The sequence below is a fragment of the Schistocerca piceifrons genome, chromosome 7 (assembly GCF_021461385.2).
Source record: "Schistocerca piceifrons isolate TAMUIC-IGC-003096 chromosome 7, iqSchPice1.1, whole genome shotgun sequence".
In the NCBI taxonomy this organism is placed as follows: Eukaryota; Metazoa; Arthropoda; class Insecta; order Orthoptera; family Acrididae; genus Schistocerca; species Schistocerca piceifrons.
In genome coordinates, this window is record NC_060144.1 from 350460660 (window position 1) to 350482972 (window position 22313).

The 22313-nt window shown below is 43.5% G+C and overlaps 1 protein-coding gene across 1 annotated transcript in view; it reads left to right on the plus strand.

Moving 5' to 3' along the window:
* Positions 1-17655, plus strand: part of LOC124709112 (cytochrome P450 4C1-like) — a 49160-nt gene extending 31505 nt beyond the window's left edge. Inside the window, exons 9-12 of the mRNA XM_047240763.1 lie at positions 8556-8624; positions 9040-9211; positions 9704-9883; positions 17414-17655. Coding sequence (XP_047096719.1) covers positions 8556-8624; positions 9040-9211; positions 9704-9883; positions 17414-17571 — 579 coding nt within the window. The 3' untranslated portion in view covers positions 17572-17655. The remainder of the gene's footprint in view (positions 1-8555; positions 8625-9039; positions 9212-9703; positions 9884-17413) is intronic.
* The last annotated feature ends 4658 nt before the right edge of the window (positions 17656-22313 follow it).

A 22313-nucleotide genomic window follows, 5' to 3' on the forward strand; every position in this document is an offset into this window, starting at 1 on the left:
GGCAAATTGTTGTACGAGGTGCATTCAAGTTCTAAGGCCTCCGATTTTTTTTCTCTGGACTGGAAAGAGATAGAAACATGCGCATTGTTTTAAAATGGGGCCGTGTTCATTGTCAATATATCCCAGAGATGGCAGCATCGTACATCAGATGGAATTTTACCGCCAGCGGCGAGAATGAGAACTGTTTTAAATACTTAAAATGGCGACGTTTTCCTTACTTGAATAGCTAGCAATCATTCGTTTTCTGAATTTTCGTGCTGTGAAACCAATTGAAATTCATCGACAGTTGAAGGAGACATGTGGTGATGGAGTTATGGACGTGTCGAAAGTGCATTCGTGGGTGCGACAGTTTAATGAAGGCAGAACATCGTGTGACAACAAACTGAAACAACCTCGGGCTCACACAAGCCGGTCTGATGACATAATCGAGAAAGTGGAGAGAATTGTTTTGGGGGATCGCCGAATGACTGTTGAACAGATCGCCTCCAGAGTTGGCATCTCTGTGGGTTCTGTGCACACAATCCTGCATGACGACCTGAAAATGCGAAAAGTGTCATCCAGGTGGGTGCCACGAATGCTGACGGACGACCACATGGCTGCCCGTGTGGCATGTTGCCAAGCAATGTTGACGCGCAACGACAGCATGAATGGGACTTTCTTTTCGTCGGTTGTGACAATGGATGAGATGTGGATGCCATTTTTCAATCCAGAAACAAAGCGCCAGTCAGCTCAATGGAAGCACACAAATTCACCGCCACCAAAAATATTTCGGGTAACTGCCAGTGCTGAAAAAATGATGTGTCCATGTTCTGGGACAGCGAGGGCGTAATCCTTACCCATTGCGTTCCAAAGGGCACTACAGGTATGTATGCTAAGCCATACATAACTGAATTTCACTTTCTCATGTTAACTCGTCCTCAGAACGTGGTAAATATTCAGAGTGAGAATTAGCGTCTGTGTCTTCACTGCTTTCCGTAGAAAAGTTCAGTTTCTTTCTAGAAGCCATCTTAATCAAATTCGTTGTTGCTTGACTCTGACTTGCCGATACGGAAGATACGCAAAGCATTCTGGCAAGAAGAGAAACCTGGAAACAGTACCATCTCGTGAGATTTTAATGCTACCACTACTAATTAACAGAAACTAATTCTATCAGAAGTTATCTGTATTATGGAGGCCCAGCGTCCTCAAAATAGGTGGTTGTACATTCGCAATTACATCGGAACCAAATCAAAGATGGCACTTTCCAGAGTTCACAGAGCGTGCTCAAACGCGAGTGCGCCGCACCAGTGCCACAAAGGACACCCACGGAACGTCAAATAGGTAAGACTTTGCACTTTATAAATGGTGCAAAGCAGCTAATCTAAGTTGGGGAGATGCAATTGATGCTGTTTGCTGCCTGGAACTTATGACACCTCTCCAGGATAGTCTGAAAAGCCGGAAATAATTAATTAGATATTCTCCAAGCCATTAAATTGCACCAAGTTCTAGTCATTCCCAAAGAGTCGTCAGCACTCAACCTACCTTCACGTTCGGGAGTGCTGCGTAGCGTAGGTCATAAGGTTTGCCCATTAGCTACTTGCCTCTAAATCTCGGCAGTTTGACACCAGCGGAAATGTACTGAAAAACAGTCTTTAATTTCACTGCCTGTGTGATTTTACTTAGACAACTTTTCTAGCACAATGTGTGCACAAGAAAAGCTTATTGCGCAATAATGACAGAGTGACACATGGCACTCGTCCATCCGGTTCAACCAACGAGCCACGTCCCCCTAAAAATGGCACCCAGTTCTTGCTGGCAGCGACATCAGATAGTCCTATGCGTAAATTATGATTGGCCCGCTGATCTTAAAGTCAAATATCTCCACTCTGTCTTCCCTGATCGCTATGCGGTTTTTGCCATTCTTAGTGTAACAAAACATTGCATCAGTTCTCCAAATAATTAGTTTTCTTAATCATTGTGCTTAAATGTTTAATTTGTGCGAGTATCAAATTGAGTGTGTGCAGTGTTATGACAGACCACTGACATGTCTCAATTCAGTTCTGAGCTGACAGTCTGCCAATTAAGATATGATTTGACTCAGTAATGGAGAGTAATTATACTTAATAACATTTCTGCCGGCCGGAGTGGCCGTGCGGTTCTAGGCGCTACAGTCTGGAGCCGAACCACCGCTCCGGTCGCAGGTTCGAATCCTGCCTCGGGCATGGATGTGTGTGACGTCCTTAGGTTAGTTAGGTTTAATTAGTTCTAAGTTCTTGGCGACTGATGACCTCGGAAGTTAAGTCGTATAGTGCTCAGAGCCATTTGAACCAATAAAATTTATTTTTAAAAATAGTCCTTTCAGCTACCATGTCAGTAGTATACATATAGAAAAAATACCGCACTTCGAGGTCGACATTCAGTTCCTCATGCAGATTCAAGACAAAAATTTATCTAGCAAATTCGGTTAGGGTGCATTTTGAAAACACATGTATGAAAAGGAGGAGCTGGCAACACTGTTACATCGTGCAGCGCATAAGAATGTAAAGAGGAACGTGTATCACCCCTGAATAACGTACGAGCTGTCGTAGCTCACTAAACAGATAACTGCAATATCAGACCTGTAACTGCCATTCTCTACGTCTCGTCTTTTATAAGCAGAACAGCATTTTGTCACATGACAACAACCTATCACGTGACAGCAGTATCTATTAAACTGCATTCATGTGTCTACTAACCGCACAGTGTAGAGCCGTAACTCGTCACGTCAAGAGCATTTAAGGCGGCTTCGCGAAGGAGAACACAAACAATGAACAGGTCGACATGCTTTTTATGCTGGGTGCATCCGATAACCAAGATGCTACTGTTGGTGCTCGTGCTTTTGCTATATGGTATCCTCAAAGGCGCCATCTCGATCAGGCTGTCTTTTCACAGGAAAAGCAGTCTTGGTTCCAAAATTATTTAATATTAACGACGCGTCTCACCGTTATGGGCATCATCAGCAGTAGCTGCTACGTCCATTTTCCATTTTATATGGCTTTATCACGAATGGGTTACGTATCTAGCGACTGTTACGCAGTCTGATGATCCCCAAAGGGTTAAACGCGTCACTGATATTAAATAATTTCGCATCCAAGGCTGCTTTTATTCTGGAATAATTTGAAACTGATTGTTGTAGCACCCTGCCACAATGGAATGTAATAAGAATGTTTTTCGTCTCCTGGAGCAACGCTTTCGGGAAACCGGTAATCTTCGTCCACAGATAATGGACAGAGGTCGTCAATGACTAGATGTATTACTCAAACAGAGGACGCAATTCTTGAAATCGTTCACTAGTCACCTCGGTGGACTAACCTTGATATTGCAAGGCAATTCCGGACATTTCAAAAACTGGTTGTTGAGGTATTGCACGGTGAAGAAAGGGATCCATACCACTACACTTTGACCCAACACCACATAGCAGAAGACCGCATTCCAGGAGTACAGTTTTGTCAATTACTTTTGCACCAAGTGAAATATAATGAACTTTTTATAGATAGCTTGATATAGAATGACGACTCTAGCTTCACTCGCGAAGGTATTTTCTAGCTCCACAACAGCCATTACTGGCCGGAACCCAACCCACATGTCAGCCGTGAAGTGGCTTTCGGGCATCATTTTGGATAAACCCTTGGACTGGAATCGTGACAGAAGACCTTTTGGACCCTTACCTATTGCCAAACAAGTTGATGCACCCCTGTATCATACGTTCCTTTGCAGTACTTTGGCTGATGCGCTAGGAAACGTTCCACTTGGTGTTCGGCGACAGCTGTGGTTTCAGCATGATGGTGCGCCACCACATCTTGGAATGAATATGTGTAACGATTTAACTGGAGCGTTACTATGGAAATGGATTGATCGTGGAGGTCCTGTTTCTGTCATCCACGTCCCGCAGCCTTTAATACACTAGAGTTTTATTTATGGGGACACTTAGCCGAAGAATTTTATGGTATTCCACCCATGGGTGTACTCACCCTAATATCTCGCAAGCATGCCGCTTCGGCAATGGTGGCCGCCAGTGTGTTGTGTAGTGTCCAGGAAAGTATAATTCCTAGAGTGGCGAAGTGTTTGCAAATGCAAGGCGGTCGCTTTGAATATCTTCTCTTAATGAATGTTTCTCATACGTTTATATACCCACGCTGTGAAGATAAGTCTGGATGTCAAATGTACAGAATGAAATTATTGTGCGTAGCATAATGTACAATCTAGTGTAGAATACCTATTGTGTTTTTTATACCTCACAGTATAGAGACAACGTTACTGTATCCACTATTATTTTCTATTGACTGTATTTGCTACCTGGACGAAACAAAGTGGTCGTTTACGTCTGTATGAAGGTCATGTTATGTCTTTATGTTCAAATAAAAGTAAGAGTAAGAGGAAGAAATACGCAAGATACCGCGTTATGGAGGTGTAAATTGGATAAAGTTTGATGCTTTAACTGCAGAAAATAAGTTTGACGCGGACGTGGCTCAAACAGCGGTGAGTCTCCATATTCATACCCCCGGTATTGCCTCGTCTCACTGAGCTAATGAGACAGCATCAGTACAGTACTGAGTTCATGCCACCTGTCCCTGGCCACATTGCATGCAGTTACAGCGTTGTCAGAGCCTTGGTTTTTAAATCGCATTTCTATTCAACCCACTGGCTTGACTAGGTTTTGCTAGATATACTTTTATCTTGAACTGAATTGAAGAATCACACGCTGACCACCTGGCGCAGCATTTTTCCTTCAGCCTGTCCACGAAAAAGCGAAAATCGTCTAGGAAAACAGGGAACCAAATACAATTATAGAAGAGGGTGATATAAGTTAGTACTTTTTTTTTAATCTTATGGAACTTAACTGCTAAGGTCATCAGTCCCTAAGCTTACACACTACTTAACCTAAATTATCCTATGGACAAGCACACACACCCATGCCCGAGGGAGGACTCGAACCTCCGCCGGGATCAGCCGCACAGTCCATGACTGCAGCGCCTTAGACCGCTCGGAACAGATACTACTGTTTCTCGCTAACAAACTTGAATTTTAACTTTTTTTAATTTATGAGCAGCAAATTGTAGCGTGAAGCTAACACTCTTATCGTTGTCGATGGAACTGCTTGCTAGATGACAGACTAACAATGCAATAAAATTGTCCACAACTGCAAGGTGGGTTGAACATCACAGTGTGTTTTACTAGTCAAGGTACTAAGTGGTGCGTCGTTATCGCCCTTTGATACATGAACCGCCTTATCCGGTTATAGGGGCCTACAGTTGTGTGTGGACACCGAACCATGGTACATTTCAGTGATTTTCACATTAGTAGTTAGTTGTCAGAGATGAAAGAAGAGATAATTGTCAGTAAGAACTCTTGCGCATGCTTTGGATTGGATATTGGGCGTTTGCTTGAAAAGTCTAACACTTATCCTTTAAGCTACCGATCTACGTGTACAATTCCTTAATCATCCGCAAAATGAATACCACTGTTGATGAAATTTGTTAGTCAGGGATGATAAGACTAAGAAATTAATGAACGACATAAAGGAAAAGTAACAAATTATTGTTCATCTCAGAAGTGGAAACATGACGATGTGTTAAAGAGGCTGAACTTCTTTATATGCAAGGTCCACAGTAAGGTTGTTCGGGTGAAACTGTCACCACCGAGTAGACGAAAACTTTCTGGATATATACGATATTGCAATGCCTGTGTTATTCAGAATTACGGTGCACACATGCATGTCCGCAGAAGTTGGCACTGAGACAATTACAACCGTTACGAAATACACTCCTGGAAATTGAAATAAAAACACCGTGAATTCATTGTCCCAGGAAGGGGAAACTTTATTGACACATTCTTGGGGTCAGATACATCACATGATCACACTGACAGAACCACAGGCACATAGACACAGGCAACAGAGCATGCACAATGTCGGCACTAGTACAGTGTATATCCACCTTTCGCAGCAATGCAGGCTGCTATTCTCCCATGGAGACGATCGTAGAGATGCTGGATGTAGTCCTGTGGAACGGCTTGCCATGCCATTTCCACCTGGCGCCTCAGTTGGACCAGCGTTCGTGCTGGACGTGCAGACCGCGTGAGACGACGCTTCATCCAGTCCCAAACATGCTCAATGGGGGACAGATCCGGAGATCTTGCTGGCCAGGGTAGTTGACTTACACCTTCTAGAGCACGTTGGGTGGCACGGGATACATGCGGACGTGCATTGTCCTGTTGGAACAGCAAGTTCCCGTGCCGGTCTAGGAATGGTAGAACGATGGGTTCGATGACGGTTTGGATGTACCGTGCACTATTCAGTGTCCCCTCGACGATCACCAGTGGTGTACGGCCAGTGTAGGAGATCGCTCCCCACACCATGATGCCGGGTGTTGGCCCTGTGTGCCTCGGTCGTATGCAGTCCTGATTGTGGCGCTCACCTGCACGGCGCCAAACACGCATACGACCATCATTGGCACCAAGGCAGAAGCGACTCTCATCACTGAAGACGACACGTCTCCATTCATCCCTCCATTCACGCCTGTCGCGACACCACTGGAGGCGGGCTGCACGATGTTGGGGCGTGAGCGGAAGACGGCCTAACGGTGTGCGGGACCGTAGCCCAGCTTCATGGAGACGGTTGCGAATGGTCCTCGCCGATACCCCAGGAGCAACAGTGTCCCTAATTTGCTGGGAAGTGGCGGTGCGGTCCCCTACGGCACTACGTAGGATCCTACGGTCTTGGCGTGCATCCGTGCGTCGCTGCGGTCCGGTCCCAGGTCGACGGGCACGTGCACCTTCCGCCGACCACTGGCGACAACATCGATGTACTGTGGAGACCTCACGCCCCACGTGTTGAGCAATTCGGCGGTACGTCCACCCGGCCTCCCGCATGCCCACTATACGCCCTCGCTCAAAGTCCGTCAACTGCACATACGGTTCACGTCCACGCTGTCGCGGCATGCTACCAGTGTTAAAGACTGCGATGGAGCTCCGTATGCCACGGCAAACTGGCTGACACTGACGGCGGCGGTGCACAAATGCTGCGCAGCTAGCGCCATTCGACGGCCAACACCGCGATTCCTGGTGTGTCCGCTGTGCCGTGCGTGTGATCATTGCTTGTACAGCCCTCTCGCAGTGTCCGGAGCAAGTATGGTGGGTCTGACACACCGGTGTCAATGTGTTCTTTTTTCCATTTCCAGGAGTGTACATTACATGTACTCGCAATTGAGGATATGGATAATCATCAGCTGTCTAATGGAATGACGACGCTGAAAATGGTGTGGGGCCGAGGTCGAACTCGTATTTCCCGCTCACCACGAACGGTCGCCTTACCATTTGGCTACCCAAGCATGACTCACAACCAGACATAAACTTCCGTATGTCATCAGAATTGTGTTTAAAACCTGTATTTGTACATCCATTATGTACGATGCAGTACAGGAACGCATGCATACTTGTGCAAAGGAACCTTGCGTCGTAATTATGAATAACACAGGCACTGCAATATCGTATTTATCCACCGACACCAGGCAAGCGACTTTCAAGTAAAATGTCTTCCCTGTACGGATATATACATCCGCCCACATGGGGCAAGCGACTTCCAAGTAAAATGTCTTCCCTATACGGAAATATACAGAATGGAGGTACGAGTACTGGTTGTAGACACATGGCTGACGGCATACCGAAGTTTGGGTCTGCCGGTGAGTCGTGCTCGGGTAGCCAAATCATTTCCACCGAAAGGGAGGCCTTTCTGTTGTATTTATGCTTGTACAAATAAAGATGTCTTGTTTATTTAACCCGTTAAAAAATGGTAAGGCGACCGCACGTGTCCCGCTTCTGCTCAGATTTTCATTGTCCTTATCCCCTTATAGAGTTGATAGTTATCCATATTCGTAAATGCGAATACATTGAATGAACTTTCTGGGTAGTCTCACCTAGTTTTCGTCATTCAGTTACAATGTTTATCATTCATTCCACGCCTTTTTCTTTGGAGTATTGAATACTGTAAGGTATTCCGAAAATGCGGGGTAGCAGTTTAACAGAAAATCACTAATCATTTATTTTAAGCATTTTATAACCAGCCAACGAAAAGCTCATTAGAGGCAGAGCACAAGGTCGGATTGAACAATGGGTGGATCAGGAAATCGGCCGTATCCTTTGGAAGGAATACTGAGCTAGATTTCCGTTGAATAGGTAATCATAGTGCAATATGGGAAACGTTAACTTCCATATATAAGAACCATGACACGAAATGCCTGCCACTAGACAGCAAATAGTAGTCAAGCCAGTCACAAGAATGATGATTAAGGAAAAGGGGAAGCATGGAATGCCTAATGTATTAATCACTGCGCCATTCCACTCCATGAAATTAGTTTACAATATCTTTCGCGGTAGATTCCTTATTACACCGAATTGTAATGTTTGAGTCGTATGATATTAGGTTTTACATTTCTGTTTTTTTGTAAACTATTTCACAACTTCGCAGACATCTCACTATTTGTGCTCTAATTGCAAATCAGCCATTTTGATTCATTTGCGTTTCTCTCTGTGTTCTCAAGGGTCACGACACGACGTCTGTTGCCATGTCGTGGGTTCTGGTACTGCTTGGACACCATCCTGACATACAGGTGAGTTAAAATCTTTTCCTGTCCTTTCCTGTACGTTTCATTTCAAAATTATCGGAATAGGGTGTTTCACTGTAGAATTGTGGTGGGTTTTCAACCAAACTGGAGCAACGAGTAATTGGGAAATTGAACGGAACCGGAACGATGGAGGCTAAAGTAGATACCATAGTTTAATTGCTGGGATAATAAATCCAGAACAAAAGATCCAGAACAGGTTGTGTAAATATGTCTGTGTATGTATATCTGTGCGTGCGCAAGCCCGCTCTTGTGTGTGCTTATGTGTGTGTGTGTGTGTGTGTGTATGAATGTATGTGAGTGTATTTGTGTGTGTGAGTGTGTGTGAGAGACAGACAAATACTGAGTGTAGACTGTGTTTCTCTCCGGAATATATTTCACTAATGCTGTTCGCTACCTGCAGGAAAAAGTCTTCGCTGAGCAGGAAGACATTTTTCGAGACGAGCCTAAGAGACGTCCAACCACGCATGACCTGAACAACATGAAGTACCTCGAAATGGTCATCAAGGAAGCCCTTAGGCTCTATCCGAGTGTTCCAGCCGTTAGTCGCCACCTGACGAAGGAGGTTGATATTGGTACGTATACCATACTACCTTCTTTGTACTCGTACCATTATTACCATTACAGTTGGTTTCCAAGCACATCTGATCGGTCTCTCAACCGGGGAACTCTGGAAGTGTTCAAGAAAATTTGACTACTTGCTAGTTTCTTATCTTCTACATATAAACAATTTAAAGATCAACAACCTGAACATAACAACAAATTTTTAGAATATAACCTGCTTAGAACCATGAAACAGGACCAAAACAGCGGGAATTCTGTTTTCTATAAGACAAATAACCGTACATTAGCGCAGTAGCTGCCTTTCTCACAGTCATTATATTATGCATAAGGTGATGGTATTGATCTGTCTCGTTCACAGTTGCTTTCATTTTTTTTAGGAGTCAAAAATATTTACCAGTGTTCGGCAGTTAATCTTGTCTACTGGATTTAAGCATTATGCCGATGCTGCGCAGAACGTAGTTCCGAGTAAATGTTGTACCTTACGCACTTTGCTGGCCTCGCAGGTGGCTACAAAATTCCTGAGGGCTGCACGGTGTCACTCAACATCCGGCAGACCCACCGTGACCCCGACCACTGGCCGAACCCGGAGCGCTTCGACCCGGACAACTTCCTGCCGGAGAGGGTGCAGGGCAGACACCCTTACGCCTACGTGCCCTTCAGCGCTGGGCCTCGAAACTGCATAGGTAAGTTTCCGTCAGCTATGCTAGCATTGTACAATCGTCTGTCAGTAATTACTTTTTGTAAATAACTGACCATAATCTAAATCTTATTGAAGTTACCGGACGCTGAAAATATCGCCACAGTTGTAAGGTTCTACACTACTGGCCATTAAAATTGCTACACCACGAAGATGACGTGCTACAGACGCGAAATTTAATCGACAGGAAGAAGATGCTGTGATATGCAAATGATTAGTTTTTCAGAGCTTTCACACAAAGTTGGCGCCGGTGGCGACACCTACAACGTGCTGTCATGAGGAAAGTCTCCAACCGATTTCTCTTACACATACAGCAGTTGACCAGCGTTGCCTGGTGAAATGTTGTTGTGATGCCTCGTGTGAGGAGGAGAAATGCGTACCATCAAAGGTCGGATTGTAGCCTATCGCGATTGCGCTTTATCGTATCCCGACATTGCTCCTCGCGCTGGTCGAGATCCAATGACTGTTAGCAGAATATGGAATCGGTGGGTTCAGGAGGGTAATACGGAACGCCGTGCTGGATCCCAACGGCCTCGTATCGCTAGCAGTCGAGATGATAGGCATCTTATCCGCATGGCTGTAACGGATCGTGCAGCCACGTGTCGATCCCTGAGTCAACAAATGGGGAAGTTTGCAAGACAACAACCATCTGCACGAACAGTTCGACGACGTTTGCAGCAGCATAGACTATCAGCTCGGAGACCATGCCAGTGGTTACCCTTGACGCTGCATCACAGACAAAAGCCCCTGCCATGGTGTACTCAACGACGAACCTGGGTGCACGAATGGCAAATCGTCATTTTTCCGGATGATCGGGGTTCTGTTTACAGCATCGTGATGGTCGCATCCGTGTTTGGCGACATCGCGGTGAACGCACATTGGAAGCGTGTATTCGTCATCGCCATACTGGCGTATCACCCGGCGTGATGGTGTGGGGTGCCATTGGTTACACGTCTCGGTCACCTCTTGTTCGCACTGACGGCACCTCGAACAGTGGACGTTACATTTAAGATGTGTTACGACCCGTGACTCTACCCTTCATTCGATCCCTGCGAAACCCTACATTTCAACAGATAATGCACGACCGCATGTTGCAGGTCCTGTACGGGCCTTTCTGGATACAGAAAATGTTCGACTGCTGCCCTGGCCAGCACATTCTCCAGATCGCTCACCAATTGAAATCGTCTGGTCAATGGTGGCCGAGCAACTGGCTCGTCGCAATATGCCAGTCACTACTCTTGATGAACTGTGGTATCGTGCTGAAGCAGCATGGGCAGATGTACCTGTACACGCCATCCAAGCTCTGTTTGACTCAATGTCCAGGCGTATCAAGTCCGTTATTACGGCCAGAGGTGGTTGTTCTGGGTACTGATTTCTTAGGATCTATGCACCCAAATTGTGTGAAAATGTAATCACGTTCAGTTCTAGTATAATATATTTGTCCAATGAATACCCGTTTATCATCTGCATTTCTTCTTGGTGTAGCATTTTTAATGGCCAGTAGTGTATCATTTTGTACACGATCGCTCTTATACGCCCATTATCAGGTGCTATACTGAAAATAGCACCCATGCAGTAATACAGATAAAAAAGCAAAAAAGTCCATATAAAAAGTGACACCAGACAGCGGTACGGATGAGGGCCTGGATGAAGAAATATGCAATGAATACCAGGACACTTATCATTCGTGATGTGACCCCGAACGCCGCGATGAACGAGTATAGCGGAGAGCAAATTGGTAAACCAAAGTGGCAAAAACACCACCATCTGCTGACGGGAAGAAGAACACCGGGCGACTAGCCCGGCCGTTCACAATTTGAATTAGTGATTTACTTTTAAAATGAAAATAAAAACACTACCTAGAAAGTAAGTTGAGAAACGTTAAAAGTGCATTGTGAGTGGTAAAGTATCATATTGAACTGGGCGGTACACAACTGTAGTAAAACTGAGTGGAAGCTCGCTGCATAAAATTTATTTAGAAACCGTAAAACGTAATGAAAATTTTCCCTTTCCACGAGTGGCACGCAGGTTGTTAGTTTAGTGAGGATCCTTATGGCGATGTGGAACAACACGCCACAGTCATCAGCTAAAGGAACATACACATGCCACTCCTATTTAAAAGCATTCGCTACTGAAAGAAATGGAAGCTAGCAAAACCTTACAATCCACACTGTCAAAAACTACTACGCCAATTAATAGCTACCAGCAGCACCACTAAAGGGATGCATTAAAAATGGGGCCAGCTTAAAACCTGCTAACTAAAAGTCAACAACTAATCGAGGCTCACATAAGATAAGACCTGAGACGAATTTTACATCAAGAAAGACAGATAAATTTTAAATTAGTGAGGACGTAAATAATGACGCAGCACAATAATGCCATAACCAAGGGATAAAAAATGAAAAACATACAAACTTCTATTACATGCTTAGGTGACTAGTCATATATCAGCTGGACACCACCAACAAACAAATTGCCGCAGTAGAGTTCCCAGGTTACACTGTTCTTACCGTATCCCACCTGGAATTTTGCCATGGCAGCATGGTACAATGATATAATTTCAAAAAATTCCAGACGTCACTTGAAAAATGCAGTTGTGAATAGTTTTTGAGAGGTGATTATAGAATTATCGCTAGCTAGATTATTGGTATTATTATTCCGCCGTGTATTCACCTTCTTCTAAAGCAACATGGTAGTCAGAGATTTTGATGTAGCAATCATCCTCCCTGCCGAAGATGAAATAGAACATTGGGTACTTTCGGAAGATTCTGTCCTCTAGGAGTCACGTACCTACAAGTGGCGGATGGAAGAATCAACTACACGTAACGAATGTGTCAGTAAGACATAATACTCTTTTATATGGTCAACTGGCCAAAATATGGAAACGAAGTTTTGAGCAAATGATAGTACCCGGAAGGGTACGTAATGTTCTGCGTGATTCATTGTCTTAACTCTTGTATCAAACGAGGTACTGAAGGAAATACGGTTTCTTTATTGAAACAGTGTAGTTTTTTGAACGGGAATCGAAAGTTATTACTAGCAAGAGTATAGTGTTATATCGTTTGTTAGTGGCAGTTTTTCGAAACATATTCGAGAATACGCTACAACTGCAGTGCAACCCGGCCAGAATTGACGATTACAGTGTATAATCCGCCAAGTTCGGCTTTCTTGCCACGCTTCGTCGTTATAAACGTATCTCATCTTGATCCTACTTGACATTGTATAGACACAGCGTCAGCTACGATTTTTGTAAATTTAACTATGCGGTAACTTCTAGTGTACCAAAATAGGCTTAGAAACACTAGAAGTTAGCATATAGTTCCATTTGGAAAAATCGTATCCGACCCTCCATTTCGTATAAAGCAGGGCCAAGAGTAAATACGTCCCGTATCGGGAACGTAGACGTATCTTCTTGCTGCATCTAGCGACGGAACTTTGTGTGAGACAGTCACTTGGCTCTGTTTACTTCACAGTAGCCTCTGTGGTTGCTATGTCTTTCAATTTTAGCACATTTATCGGGTACTTGAGCGTAAATTTTCAACGACAGTGGTAAACAGTCTTTGCATCAACGCAGTCGTCTTTTCAACTGCTATTTAAAATATTATTCTACTTAATAAAACTATACTTGCTCCTACACTTCGTTTCATGGAAAAGTTAATAATGCAACTAATTTATGTGTCCCTCTGCATACCATAATTTTCAGAAAATGTTTCGATTTCTGAAACAGTTCCCAAAATTAAAGATATACTACGTCTCACGTAACTTACCCTGAAGAGGGGTGGTCAGAATATGGCGAATAAGGACTCTTTGACCAAAAAGGACACAGACGTCTGCCACCTTAAAGGCAGACGAAGTGGCCACCCTTTGGTCCAGTATCTGGATTCGGCATATTCTTCCACTTAGCTTGAGATGGATCCAGTGTTTATTTTTGCCTATCTGTCTCCCCTGACTTCCTCTCGTTCTCCCCCGACTTCGATGCCTTTACAGTATTCAAGGGCTCAGGGTGTCCTTCTAGTTTCCTTCTTCAAATTCTTCAAGCGACTTATGAATGTGGAGTCTTTATTGGCTTGGTGAAGCCTGCCTTCTTCGGGGAGCTACCCATGAATACAAATTCAGATTGAGGGTTTAATCGATGGGGCTGTAGCCCATCCTCGATGAAAGAATTTGCAAAACGACCAGTGAGACTTCACGAAAACAGGTGAATAAACCACGACGACGAATAATGCAAGGGAAAAAGACTTTTGGATATTGGGACGTACAAGGCCTGAATACAAAGTATCACGAAATATTCAAGACAGTAAAAGACTTAGCTTTGAGTGATATAAAGCGAAAGGGAAATGGATATGGAAAGAAAGGAAATTATACATACTTTTTCAGGACAGTCAGTAAAGATAACAGAGCAAACGCTCTTAACGCAGATGAAGAGTGTGAAGCGAGTTTGTAGTCGGGTGCTTGTCGATAAAAAGCTGATAACACTTGATCTTGAACTAAATGTCAATAAAAGTTTGATAATTGGTGTGTAAGAAACAAAAGACACATGCAAAAAAGATGATACGTTTTCTGATAGAATGGCCACCCTGCTTGACAAACAGGTCGAATCTGTTGGTAGCAAAAAGACTTTTTTGTTTTATTTTTTGTAGAATACATACAACACAAGTAAGAATGGATCGGAAATGAGTGTTAACGGACCAGCTGTAAATTTGCATAAAAATTTACAATTTTCATCTCCAATTGGTCATTGGCAGGGAATTATTTCAACAAAATAAAATCAACATATAGAATCAACAATAATGTGAGGTATGAACCTTGGGCTTCGCGTTCCCAGGCAGCAATAAGAACTTCAATGAACTTCACGCAAGTATTGGTTTTTGCCTCTTCACAAACGGCGCCCTTACTGATCACCTGTGACGTGAGTTAAAACGTGGAGAGGTGCTGTAAGTACTGGTATCCATATCCATCTGTTTACAGTATGTCATGTAGTTTCCGTGGAGTCGTCTTCTGAAGTTACGTAGGTTCTTATGAATAACCCCATACACATATCCCTATAAACATATAAGGCAGTTGCAAACTGGAGGGAGAACTGTCAAGTTATTCTTCTGCGAAGAGGAAATGGCGATTACAAGGTTGTTTGTGGCCGAGGATAGCAAACGTATTACGTCTTTAGAAACTTAGAGGAGGCACACAATCGATGAGGTATGGAGATAAATGGAAATAAATGTAGGAAAACAACGCAAAATATGGTCATAGGAGTTGGAGGGCATGATTTAAAAATCGAGAAGGGATTCATTAAAACTATAAACTTACATACGTACTGCGGCAACTAACTGACAACGAATGGAAGAAATGTTCAAGATATACTGAATAAAATAGGGAAAGATAAAATAATAATTAAGCTGCTACATCTTGAATTATAAAATGACAATATCTTAATTTGCAAAGAATTAAATGTGCAAGAGTTTTGAGAAAATCCCTGTGTCATATGAAGCACAAGTTTACACATTGAGATAGGAAATGGAAAAAGATGTTCACCAATGGAGTGTTGTTTTGGATAGTGTGTTGCCTAACCACAATAATGGACATGGTTAGCAATTAAGACACATGTCCAGTGAAAAGAACGTGTGGTGCAGCAGTGTGATACTAATGGATGGGAATAAAATATGTCAGAAGCTGGGGACTTGGCCACGGACAAGAACGTTAATAAGAGGTACGCCTATGAAGAACGGGAATCCGTGAATTTTGGAGGCCAAGTAGAAAAGGCGTTTCACTGATACTTAGCTGAGTAATACATGCTAAGATACAGTCACAAATCCCTGTACAGTTCTTTTAATTTCTTTTTGTTAAAAATAACTGTTTCTCAGGATGAAAAAAAAAAAACAGAATAATTAGTTCACGTTATATCTTTTTATTTTTTTATTTTTTTCCTTCATGTTTATATGCCTTGTAACGACATGCCGAGAGCTTCCATTCTTGTACTCGTCTGAAGAAGAAAGCTTACAGATTAATAGTCCGTTGACGTAGATGTCTTCAGAGTTGGAGCTTTAGTTTCTACTGGACGAAGATAGAGAATAAATCAACTGTGGGTCGTTTTTTTTAAAAAAAAATACCGGGACAGTTGCCTTAGTGATGTACAGCCTACAGGAAACTTGGGTTGATCTAGACTGTTCGACGGCAATTTAAAAGTTACTCCTCCTGAATACGTTTGATAGAGATCTCATAAGAACATTTAACTCATCTCAGCTGTTAAGCCCATTTATGTGATGATACATTCTTACTACCACCTTACATTTTGCACCATCACTCTCCATTGCAGTTGAATGTTCCTTGTGCGCACCGACTGTTCTTATTATCTGTCACATTTGTACAGAGTGAATGTTTCAGAAAAGTGGAACCGGTATAATTGTGGAAGACGGTTATGAAAGTGCTTAAAGCTCGAAGATTAGGTACACAGTCAATATTTAAGTGAAACTGTCTAACATAAATTGAAGGTATATTTGGCATGGAGGTTGAACAGCGAAAGAATAAAGGGGTAGCAGAGGAAACGAAAAGGTTAAAAGTAACAGCGGACGAAAAAGGTTGCTGACACCGTGAATCTAGGAACGGGCCTGGACGTCTATTAGATACAATTTGGGTCCAACAAGTTCTAATTATTGAATGCCTTACGTTATTGTATAATAGTAAGTGTTACTAATATGTGATTTAGGTTTTTTAACAGCAACAGTCTCACGGTGTTTTTGAATTTTATTCCGGTAGTTGTTAAAATGCACATGCAGAGAACAGTTGGACTGGAACCTTCTTGTGCGGTTAATGGACTTGGTTGGGTTATGATTGTTAAGGTACATTTCATTGATGATTTCACGGCCTGGGCTGGGAAGGCGGTCAAAGTGGCTTTGGGAAAGCATATGGTGGGTTCAGTAATATACTGATACTGAAAGTGGGATGATTGAAAGAGCACGGACAACAGGCCAGGGGACTCGGTCATCGGAGATATAACAGGGCGTGGAAACTCACGTTTCCTCAAAAAATAGAAGAAATGAGTATGTAGTAGCTGTAGGAGGAGATGTGGGAGCTTTATGTGTTGGTGCAGCATACAGGTGAGAGTAGGTAGGTACAGAAAGTGAGGCAGAGTGTGTGTGATTCTAGGATTTTAAAAGAGCGGTCAAACCTAGGAGAAGTGGAGGATGAAATAACTTTGACTCAGATGATGATGTTTGGATGAGGATCGTCTATGTAAAGATGACGATCATGAGATTTAGCCACCGTGTTCATTCGGTTACCAGTTTTAGCCGACTGTGAGCTTTATTTTGGATGATTAATTATTGCTAATTCCTGGTTTATCGACTGTTAGTAGGCCTAATTCCCAGAGGAGTGTCAGCTTTATGTAACTCTCAAGAGCTTCTACAGTTTAAATTTGAGTATATATTTGACGTCTTGAAAGACTGAAACTGAGCATTATTGTTTCGTTCAGCCAGCAGCGACACTGTATAGTGAAATGTTGTGTGTCTGTTGCAATCCACAGGCCAGAAGTTCGCCATCCTGGAGGAGAAGGCGGTGCTGTCGTACGTGCTGCGCAACTTCCGCGTAGAGACGGTGGACAGGCTGGAGGACCTCCAGTTGATCGGCGAGCTCGTCCTCAGGCCGATGAACGGCGTCAACCTCAGGCTGTGGCCGCGGTAGCACCAAGTCTGTGGTGCCGCTTCTAAGTGCCTCCTGTCCAGTCTGCCAACAGCGCTTCATATCATCATTTTTTCATCTCGTGATCTGTCCATTTTAATAATCTTGTACATATGTTTATACATTTTATTGAATAAATATTATTTTTTAATTTATTTAGCTTCAAGGAGATACATATAATACTTATAACTATCCCAATTACAATGTTGGACGTTATGAGCTTTACACGCATTGTAATTGTGGGCGAATCTAGGTGGCAATCAACTGACTGGAAAACGACGATCTCCGAATGGGAGACATCATGGCAGTCAGATTAAAGAGTGTCCAACCCTCTCGTGACTTTCGTCTTAGGGAGCAGAAGTATTGTTAATTTGTGACATCACGGTGACATTAGGGTTGACACGTCACCTAAGGTCACCCCTCTATGTTGAGTGAAACGACTGTTTAGGTGAACCAGTACGCAACCATGCTGCGGCTAGCAGATTCTAGCGCGGCTCATAGATGCGTGCACACTCTGTGAAATCATGTTGGCATGTCGGGCGAAATGAGTGATGGTAGTCCGCTGAGCACAGAGTTCGTGGCTTTTTTTTTTGTGTCATCAGTCTTCTGACTGATTTGATGCGGCCCGCCACGAATGATCCCAATCTCTATTTTCCTCTACAGTTTTTACCCTCTACAGCTCCCTCTGGTACCATGGTGTCCTAACAGATGTACTATCATCCAGTTCCTTCTTATCAGTGTTTTTCGTATATTCCTTTCTTCGCCGATTCTCCAGAGAATTTTCTCGTTTCTTACCTTACTAGTTCACATTCAGCCTCTTTTGGTAGCACCATATCTCAAACTCTTCTATTCTCTTCTGTTCCGGTTTTCCCGCAGTCCATGTGTCACTTCTATGCAAGGCTGTGCTCCAAACGTACATTCTCATAAACTTCTTCCTCAGATTATGGCCTACGTTTGATAGTAGTAGGCCAGTAATGCACTTTTTGCCAGTGCTAGTCTGCTTTTTACCCCCCTTGCTCCGTCCATCATTGGTTATTTTGCCGTCTAGGCAGCAGAAATCCTTAACTTCACCAGTTAAGATGTTAAATCTCTTGCTGTTCTCGCTTTGGTTACTTCTCCTTACTTTCGTCTTTCTTCGATTTATTCTCAATCCATATTCTGTACCCACTAGACTACTCATTTCCTTCAACAGATCCTGTAATTCTCCCTCACTTTCATTGGGGATAGAAATATCATCAGCGTACCTTAACACCGATAGCCTTTCACCTTGAATTTTAATCCCACTCTTCAACCTTTCTTTTATTTCAGTCTTTGCTTCTTTGACTTATAGCTTGAACGATAGGGGAGAAATACTACATCTTTGTGTCACACCCTTTTCAAACGATGCGCTTCGTTTTTTGTCTTCCGTTCTTATTGTTCCTCCTTGCTTTTTGAATATGTAGTATATCACCCGTCTGTCCCTATGGCTTACTCCTATTTTTCTCAATATTTCGAAGATCTTGCACCATTTTACATCGTCGAAGGTTTTTCCGGGTCGACAAATCTTATGAACATGTATTCATTTTTCTTCAGCCTTGCTTTCATTATCAACCGTAACTTCTGAATTGCTCTCTGGTGCCTTTAGAATAAGCGAAACTGATAGTCATCTAACAGATCTTAAATTTTCTTTTCCATTCTTCTGTGAATTATTCTTCTCAGCAACTTGGATGCATCACCTGTTAAGCTGATTCTGCGATAATTCTCACTCTCGACAGTTCTTGCAATCTTGGAAATTCTGAGGATGATGTTTCTCCGGAAGTCTGATGGTATGCAGCCAGTCTCATACCTTTCACACGTCAACGTGAATAGTCGTTTTGTTGCCACTTCCGCTAACGATTTTCGAAATTCCGAGGAAATGTTATCTATTCCTTCTGCCTTATTTGATTTTTACTAAAGCCCACACAATCGTTTCGAGACTGTCAGCAACTGTATTAACGTTTATAGCAATTCTTACTTATTCTCCAGTCTCCGTTGTACATTTTTAATTGCGTAACATGTTCCGACCACCCTGCATAATCTTCAGACCTAAGTATTTGTGTCAACAACCCGTTTTGTCTGTGTCAGAACCTCATATCAGAGTAATACTTACATCTGAAGATGATCCAAGGAGATTATATTTTAAAAAGTACACAACTGAGTCTGAAGAATAAATGAGATGTGTTTTACACTATAATTGTTAGTTGCCCCTCCAGCAGTCAGCAGATGTGGTGTGCCTTTAGTCAAATGACTCTACCAAACATTTGAAAGCCCCCTACTTCTTTTTTAAACTAATCTGAATACATAATTGGTATAGCGTCAGTAAAAATATTCTCAAAATTATTCCGCCTTTTTATACGAAAGTGAGAAGTAGGTAATGAAGGCTGATTATCGTTGGTACAGACAACTACATGGTTTTCCACTAAACCCAGAACTTCATTTATATTTACTGTCCAAATGTTTGTACAGAGTTCCAACTATACTTATGATGTTAGACACAACTACGGCTTTCTTATTAAGATTTCAGTAACTATATATTTACGCTCAAAGAATAGTTTAACATTTCATTTACCGTTACTAATCATTGGCAGCTTAACGGACCAATCACAAGCTCGCCCTGAACGTTAGACGCGAATCCGACTAGCTCTTTAGTCAGTAACCCGTCCGTATTTGTGCTGACAGCCTGTTGCTAAGACGGATTACTTTATGTCATTCAAATTAAGTGAAAGTTCAAAACAGGCTCTGGAAATGTTTGTGTTCGTAACTGTACAGTCATCAAAAGCGTGTGGAGAGAATTTGTGAACTTTGATGGCGCTCGATAAGTGATGGTTAGAATCCGCGATCTTTGATGAATACAGTGGTTTTAGACTGGCTCTCATGTGATTTACCATAACAACAATATTCATTTTAGTGATTTTGAGATTGAGAGCAATAAAAATCATCTGTCATTCCCCAATTTTGAGACTTTCATGGAAATGGCGTTGATATACACACATCAAAAAAAGTTTTGTATCAACCCGGTTCCCACAACTCCTGAAGATAGACATTGGCTGTGAATGTTGTATCGCAGACACAGTCCCTTTGACTGTTCAGAGATGTCACTAAAACCGCCCAAACATGTAAAAAACCATGCATGAGCAGCGCCCTTTAGACGGAGGGGGTCCGACAGCCCATCAGTTCCAGTCATTCCAACAACACGGCTCATGTTGTCTCTAGTTCAACCATGCCTAGTCAGTCAATACCGCTATTCGTTCGCGCCAGCATTGGTACTTTGTGCCAGGAAGGGCTCTCAACAAGGGAAGTGTCCAGGCATCTCGGAGTGAACCAAAGCGATTTTGTTCGGATTGGTTGGTTGGTTGTTTTGGGGAAGGAGACCAGACAGCGAGGTCATCGGTCTCATCGGATTAGGGAAGAACGGGGAAGGAAGTCGGCCGTGCCCTTTGAAAGGAACCATCCCGGCATTTGCCTGGAGCGATTTAGGGAGATCACGGAAAACCTAAATCAGGATGGCCGGACGCGGGATTGAACCGTCGTCCTCCCGAATGCGAGTCCAGTGTCTAACCACTGCGCCAACTCGCTCGGTTTTTGTTCGGACATGGAGGAGATATAGAGAGACAGGAACTGTCGATGACACTCCTCGCTCAGGCCCCCTAAGGGCTACTATTGCAGAGTATGACAGGTACTTACGGATTATGGCTCGGAGGAACCCTGACAACAACGACACCATATGCTTTTCCTGCAGCCACAAGACGTCGTGTTACGACTCGAACCGAGCGCAACTGGCTGAATGATGCGCAACTTCACTTCGGACGTCCATGGCGAGTCCATCTTTGCAATCACGACACCCTGCAGTGCGATACAGATGGACCCAACAACATGCCGAATGAACCACTCAAGATAGTCATCACGTTCTCTTCACCGATGAGTGTCGCATATGGCTTCAACCGGACAATCGTCGGAGACGTGTTTGGAGGCAACCCGGTCAGGCTGAACGTCTTAGACACAGTGTCCAGCCAGTGTAGTAAGGTGGAGGTTCCCTGCTGTTTTGGGGTGGCATTATGTGGGGCTGACGTACACGCCTTGTGGTCACGGAAGGCGCCGTAACGGCTGTACAATACGTGAATTCCTTCCTCCAACCGATAGTGCAACCATATCGGCAGCATATTGGCGAGGCATTCGTCTTCATGGACGACAATTCGCGTCTACATCGTGCACATCTTATGAATGACTTCCTTCAGGACAACGACATCGCTCGACTAGAGTGGCCAGTATGTTCTCCAGTCATGAACCCTATCGACATGCCTGGGATAGATTGAAAAGGATTGTTTAAGGACAACGTGACCCACCAACCACTCTAAGGGATCTACTCCGAATCGCCGTTGAGGAGTGGGACCATCTGGACCAACATTGCCTTGATGAACTTGTGGATAGTACGCCACGACCAATACAGACATGCACCAACACAAGAGGACGTGCTACTGGGTATTAGAGGTACCACTGTGTACAGCAAAAGTCCTCGCTGTGTGGTGGTACAACATGCAACGTGTGGTTTTCATGAGCAATAAAAAGGGCGGAAATGAGGTTTATGTTGATCTCTATTCCAGTTTTCTGTACAGGTTCCGGAACTCTCGGAACCGAGGTGATGGAAAACTTTTTTTGATGTATTTATTTCCGCCGGCCGAAGGAGCCGTGCGGTTCTAGGCGCTGCAGTCTGGAACCGCGAGACCGCT